Genomic DNA, 7201 nt, shown 5'->3' with positions numbered 1-7201 from the left:
CACTTAATTAGTTAAAATAATTTGTGACGTGCGTAAAATACCTTAACTTAGGTTACGTACGTACTCAGAGCTCATTTTTATCATTTTTCTTTTTTTATACATAAACATATATATAACTGATCACTTATATTGGGAGTGCTCTGGGTGGTTATCGCATTCTTTTTTGTGACATTAAATTAATCGACAATACTAATTTGTGCATTATATCATCGATACATATAAATACACTTTATTAAGTAATCCTAAAGTCAACTATGGCGTCTCTCTCTCTCTTTGATTTTTAAGGGTATAATAATAATAATCGCTCATATATTCTCTCGTTGTTTGAAGTACTTTTACAGCAAAGATTAAACAAATAATATATATATAATATACATCTATATAGTATGATTTTTATATATATCCAAACAAACAATATATACCTAGTTATTCCAAAATTACAAACGCGTTTTCAACAGTGTGAGCATGCAAAGTTTGAATTTCTTGACACACTTAGTTAGCTATCAACCTCTGTATATTATTATAAATATGTCTTCATGCGGATATCTATATCACACATAATAGCCTATAAATACTCTCATCCCTTCACTTTATGATTTCATAACACTTCTACTACTTTAATCTTCACAATATAAGTTATATAGTAGAAAAGCCTTGTTATATATATTAATTTGTACGTACGTGTACTGATTGAATTCTCATATCATCACTAATAATCATCATGTCTTATCACTGTTTCAAAATTGGGGTGTCTGAATTATGTTTTGTAGTAATAACTGCATCACTACTCATGAGTAGTCCCACTAGTGTCAATGCACAACTCTCTCAAACCTTCTATGCATCCACGTGTCCATTGTTTGTGACCACCGTACGTCAAGCTATGAGGCAAGCAGTTCAGAAGGAACCTCGCATGGCTGCCTCTATTCTTCGCTTGTTCTTCCACGACTGCTTTGTAAATGTATATATATATACATATATATATATATATATTGCATGTTTTATTAATTTAATTTGTTTTTGTTTTTGTTTTACGGTTGTGTAAATAAATAATAATAATAATATGATGATTTTGTGTACGTAGGGGTGTGATGGATCCATACTATTGGATGACACGGCGACTTTCACAGGGGAACAAAATGCTTTTCCAAACAGGAACTCAGTGAGAGGAATGGATGTGATCGACGACATCAAAGCAAGAGTGGAGAGGGTTTGCAGTAACACTGTTTCTTGTGCTGATATTTTAGCTCTTGCTGCAAGAGAAGGAGTCGTTTCGGTATATTCACACATATATAACTATTTTCATAACAAATTTAATTTGCCTAACAATTAAATTAATTAACAATTATTATTAGAGTTAGTCATATATTGTTAATGTGTATGTGTGTAAATAAAATATATCAAGAAGCTTGCATGCATTTGAAATAAAACTTCACATGACACATCATTTTGGCTTACATGCATTATTATTAGAGTTAGTCCTAGTAATTAGTAATGTGTGTCCCTTAATTCTAATCTATATATGTTCACTACGCTTCAAAAATACAATTATTTTGGCCGAGTTTTCTTTTTTCTTCTCTCTATAACTTCTATTATATATTGAATGAGTGTGCATAGTTTGATATGTATTTTGGATTTTGTGCTTTTTCATTTTCAATCTGTCATGTATTGTCTTCCTTCTTTGAATTGTCAAAATCATGCATATATTTGTTTGTCCTTATATATCAAATTAATAAAGGAAATTTGATTTTCTATACTTAGAAAATCAAAAAATTTGATTTCTAAACCAATAATTTAAACCCTAAAAAAACTATACCTTTTTTTTTAAAACCCCAAAAATACCCCCAAACTAAAACTATCTCTCTTTCTCTCTCTATCTAGCCGGTCCCAATAATCCCACACCCCAGGTCCGATGGTCGGACCATGGGGTCCGATGGGGTCCGACCAATCGGACCCATCGGACCCCAAGGTCCGACCATCGGACCTCTCTCTTCCCTCTCTCTCAAATCGCGGGGAAAAAAAAAAAAAAAAAAAAGTTAAAGCGGTCGGACCTTCGGTCCGATGGGTCCGACCATCGGACCCATCGGACCGAAGGTCCGACCATCAGACCCTTTCTTCCTCTCTCTCCAAAATCGCAAAAAAAAAAAAAAAAAAAAAAAAAAAAAATTCAAAGGTCCGATGGGTCCGACCATCGGACCCCCAAGGTCCGACCATCGGACCTTTGTCTTCTTCCCTCTCTCAAATCGCAGGAAAAAAAAAAAAAAAGTTTCAGATAGAGGGAGAGATCGGCGTTGGGGTTGCTCTTTCGGGTTGGGGTTGGGGTCGGAGGGGTTGGGGTCGTGGTCGACGGGGGTGAGGGTGGTGATCGGCGTTGGGGTTGACGTGGGTGGGTGAGGGTGGTTCGGGTGAGGGTGGGCGGTTGGGGTGAGATAGAGGGAGAGAGAGATGATGCAGAGAGAGAGAATATTGTGAGGGGGTATTTTTGGGGTTTTGAAAAAAAAAGAATAGTTTTTTTAGGGTTTAAATTTTTGGTTTAGGGAAAAAAATTTTTGATTTTCTAAGTATAGAAAATTAAATTTCCCATTAATAATCATAATATATATATATATATACACGATCATATTGCAACTCGACTACATATAAAATCTATAAAAGCATTTAAATCATTTCATAATTTGTCTGATAATAAAAAAAATAGAATATATAATATATGTATATGTACACTAATTAATTAAATTTTCCTCATAGTTGATGCTGAGTCGGTAAGTCACTGTTAACAATACATGTGTAACTTAAGAAATACCTATAATAATATACTGTACTAGCTAGTTTTGGACAGATGCATGTTTGTGCTCCATTTTTAAATCCTCCTATAACAATTGATTTTGCTATTTATTAAAATATTTCCTTTACAAAAAGAGAATACAACATCGTATGCCCTGTAAACACATGTACATACATCAGTCGCGTATACATTAGAAAGCTGATATTTTTTTTCTTCAAAAAAAAAAAAAAGAAAGCTGATATTTTATTTAATAATTTTGTCAATTTTTCATTTGTATATATATATATATATATAGCCTATATAGGTTGAGCTTTTAACGTATTCTTTTTTTTTGGAAGGGACATGATGTTTCTAAGATTTATACACTAAATTTATAGTTTCATGTTTTGAGTATCTATTTAATTAATTAATTGTAAGCAAATTTAAAAATAGTAATCATCTTTTTTTATTACAAACTTAATCCACATATCTTCAAAACTTAAACTAATAATTCATTTTTTTTAATACAGTTGGGGGGACCTTCATGGGTGGTACCATTCGGAAGGAGAGACTCAACAACCGCCAGCCAAAGCGACGCCAACCGAGACCTCCCCGGTCCGAGCTCAGATCTCGCCACTCTCATCAGACAATTCGCCAACAAAGGCCTCAGCGCCACCGACATGACCGCTCTCTCCGGTGCTCACACCCTCGGCTTGTCCCAATGCCTCAACTTCCGCACACACATTTACAACGACACCAACATTGACTCAACCTTCGCCACCACACGCAAGGCCAACTGCCCTTTCTCTGGCGGCGATACCAACCTTGCTCCCTTTGACACCACCCAGAACCGATTCGATAACGACTACTTCAAACAACTAATCAATAAGCGTGGACTTCTCCACTCTGACCAAGAGCTCTTCAATGGCGGATCTCAGGACTCCTTAGTAACCACTTATAGTACCAGTCCGTTGAGATTCTTCAATGACTTCGCCAGTGCCATGGTGAAGATGGGTAATATTAGTCCTTTGACTGGGACCAATGGCCAGATTAGAAAGAGCTGTGGAGTGGTTAATTAATTAGATATATTAATTGCATAAGTATTGGGCCATGCGTTAGGGTTTAATGTTTAATTGTATTATATAATATTTATATATCGATACCTAATGCGGGAAACCAAAAAATACAAAGGAACAACAACATATGTATTAAGCTCTTAGTTGTTGTCAATAAAGGATTTGGAAGCTATAACAGCAACTCCAATGCAATCATTATTTAAAAAAGTAAATAATCTTTGTATCATCCATCCTAAAATATAATATTTTACTTCTAAAATTACTCTATTACGTATAAGCAAGCTGCTAGCATTGACCCACACACTAATTAAACAATATCATTTTTTAATAATAAATACACACTAATATTTTTCAAATTCATATATTAATATAAAAAAATATATTACCTAAAATTTAAGTTATGCCAAATTTACAAGTAGGTTATAAAAATAATATAATTATAAATTAATCAAGCTAATATCATTTAAAAGAAAGTGTCAATTTAAATTATTACAAATTTAGAGATCATATGTGTTCTATTAAGTCTGCCGAAAAAAAAAATTTGGTGAAAAATTACTATGAATATTTCTATTTACAAATTTCAACATTATTTAAAGCATAGTCGAGAAGTTAAAATTAGGTCCATAACATACTTCAACTCTTCGGGTGTCCATGGGACCTTCATCATAATTAAAATCAAATAGCTCATATAAATTTATTTCATATCTTTGACATATAAAATATCTTGAAGAATATCTATTTGCTAAAATTGCACCACGTATAATAAAAAATGAGATTGAAAATACGTGCTAAAAATCTTTTTTGGCATTGCTTCTTGATATTGGACGAATATTTTTCTCTTCTCTTTAAGGCAATGACATAGAACAAATGCACTTCATTATAGGTAGATCATTATAGGTAGATATCATACGCTAGGTAGTACCCATTGTTGTGTGTGCCATTAATCAAAACTTAAATAATTCTTGGAGTTTGCCCTGTAAAATGTTAGTGAATAATGGATGTCGAGTCCAATCGTTGAGATCATTATTTGATCCGAGAACACCAAAAATTACATGCCAAATTAATTTAAAGATCCTGTGGCGCAAGTGCTTTGAGCATGATTATTGGTGTCCTGTAATCATCTCGTGAGAATTGCCTTTTCGATGTAATTGGGCAATTTTTTCATTCCCAGTGCATACAATTACTGCTTCCAAGCATGCATGGAAAATTGCGCCCATAATAAGAATGTCATCGTATTGTTTCATCATTCACTCCCAGAATGCCGATATTCTCATAGTAGCGATGCATTCCTAACGGCAAAAGCTCATTTCTACCGATTGCATCAAATATCATTTAGAAATACTCTGAATGATGTTATAAAGCTTGGACTATGTGTAGGAATGTCTACACATTCTATAACTTCTTCGAAATCGATATTCTATGTATACTGGATCATCATAGAATAGTAATGGAACAAAAGTTTGTGTCCTTTTACAGGAAAATTGTCAATGTTTATTCTCTTTCTTCCTCGCCTTCTTGAGCTACTCAGGGCCGGCCCGAAATGGAGGTCTAAGACAATATAAAATTTTGGGCCCCTTAATAAATAAATAAATATTTAAAGAAAAAAAAATTGACCTAAAAAAATTAAGAGAATTATCCCATTATACTATTTTTTAACCTTTTTTTTTTAAATTTACGGTTTGGATTACACCTGTAGTTGCTCTGGTAGTTTTTATGTGCAGTGCTATGTGCTACAATTTGAAGGGAGTTCAAGCTATCAGCACTTTAGAAATTTGACTAGAAGAATAGATTTTTTATTTTTTTATGAATCAGAAAGTTTATATTGCTCACAATCAACTTTACAAACTATAGGCACCACTCAAGGTCCATAACCGACTATACATTAGCTCATGGTAAGTACTTACATGTTATGTTAAATCAGTTTTAATATATACTTTCTTTTTATTTACAAATGGTGAAACCACTCTTTACCTATTTCATTCACTTTCTTCGTCCAGAATTGACAGCCACCTTGGTTTGTTGCACCATTCGATCAGCTTCCACCTGAGTTCCTTCCCACACTTTGGAGTTTCGTGCTCTCCAAATCGAGTACACTAAACTAGTAACAGAGGCAGCAAGGATTTTGTTGCGATAATTTTGCACACGCAAGTGTACGTATCGTTTCAAGTAGTAGACTCACTAGCAGTGAGGTCGATCCCACAGGGAGTGTAGTTAAGTACTTTGAAATTAAACCTTTACTTCTATTTGATTAAATAAAAGATAGGAAAAAAAAACAATGAAGTATAAGAAAAAAAATAGTTGGAAGCAACAATTCAAGAAAATTAATAGTTAATAAACTAGGGTGTCGATTTCAATTGTTTTCATTGAATATGGTCTAATATGATTATTTTCTTAATATTAATTCCTATGCAATAGCAGGTTTACTAAGGTAATTTATAGTCTTCTCAGATATATAAACCTCAATTACATGCAAACTTTCTACTCTCGTGATAAATTTAACATGCAACAGGCATTAAACACAGAAACCCTATAAGCTATCTAAACCATATAGGTACTCTCGTCCTATATCGAAATTCAGTTCTATTCTACTATAGCATATTTGACACTCACTTCTCAGATCTCGCATCAAAATCATAAACAGTTAATTGGTGGCCAGACAATTAAAAGTAATTAAGCACAAATAAAATAGAATACATAGAAATTAGGGGGGAAAATAAATCATATTAAAACCATAAAACAATGTTAAACAATATCCATCTAACCCTAATTAAAGTGTTTAGTTACTCATGTTCAATGCAGCACAAATACACATATTAACTGATAGAAAAGAGATGAAAAATACAGAAGAGAAGAAAAGAAGAATGCTGAAAAATCCTGAGCAGTATGTCTTCAATATTGCAGCTAATCTCCCTATTCTGTATCTGAACTCTCACTTTTTCTCTCTGAGATTGCTTGATGAAATCAACTCTCTTCTGCTCTTTATATAGGCATTCAGGGCCTAAAAAGATGGAAAAACGCACATGTTAAATGCCCATTCGAACTAGGAAACCTCCAACACTCACGTGAGATAAAAATACGAGTTTTGTGCTGTTTAGGGAGGCGGGCCGCGGCATGCTAAAGCCATGCCGCGGCCCGTGTTGGAAGCGATTTTTCTGCTGCGTCGACTGATAGTCTTTTGACCATAACTCTCTCAATATTGCTCGGAATTGAACGATTCAAGATGTTCCAGAAAGATAAAAGAGAGATCTAGAACTTTTATGTTTTGACTTTTTCCAAAATCCAATCAGAAGACAGTCGAATTCAGGCTTGAAGTTTCAGCTTTATTTTCTTGCACAGTTTTCTCTATTTTAAATATCATGATATT

At 33.7% G+C, this 7201-nt stretch overlaps 1 protein-coding gene across 1 annotated transcript; it reads left to right on the top strand.

Annotated features, from left to right (window-relative positions):
* Positions 1–414: 414 nt before the first annotated feature.
* LOC115698586 (peroxidase P7) lies at positions 415–3980 on the top strand. Its single transcript, XM_030625692.2, has 3 exons — positions 415–958; positions 1082–1273; positions 3292–3980. Exons 1-3 carry the CDS (start codon positions 722–724, stop codon positions 3838–3840), a joined length of 978 nt encoding a protein of 325 aa, XP_030481552.2. The 5' UTR covers positions 415–721; the 3' UTR covers positions 3841–3980.
* The last annotated feature ends 3221 nt before the right edge of the window (positions 3981–7201 follow it).

Source organism: Cannabis sativa, chromosome 8 (genome assembly GCF_029168945.1).
Source record: "Cannabis sativa cultivar Pink pepper isolate KNU-18-1 chromosome 8, ASM2916894v1, whole genome shotgun sequence".
NCBI classification, from domain to species: domain Eukaryota; kingdom Viridiplantae; phylum Streptophyta; class Magnoliopsida; order Rosales; family Cannabaceae; genus Cannabis; species Cannabis sativa.
This window is presented reverse-complemented; position numbering and strand designations above follow the sequence as displayed.

Excerpts from the sequence above, each read along its gene's own strand:
- LOC115698586 (XM_030625692.2), top strand. The coding sequence starts at position 722 with ATGTCTTATCACTGTTTCAAAATTGGGGTGTCTGAATTATGTTTTGTA. Across the intron at positions 959-1,081 it reads TCCACGACTGCTTTGTAAAT|GGGTGTGATGGATCCATACT; the intron begins GTATATATATAT and ends TTGTGTACGTAG. Across the intron at positions 1,274-3,291 it reads CAAGAGAAGGAGTCGTTTCG|TTGGGGGGACCTTCATGGGT; the intron begins GTATATTCACAC and ends TTTTTAATACAG.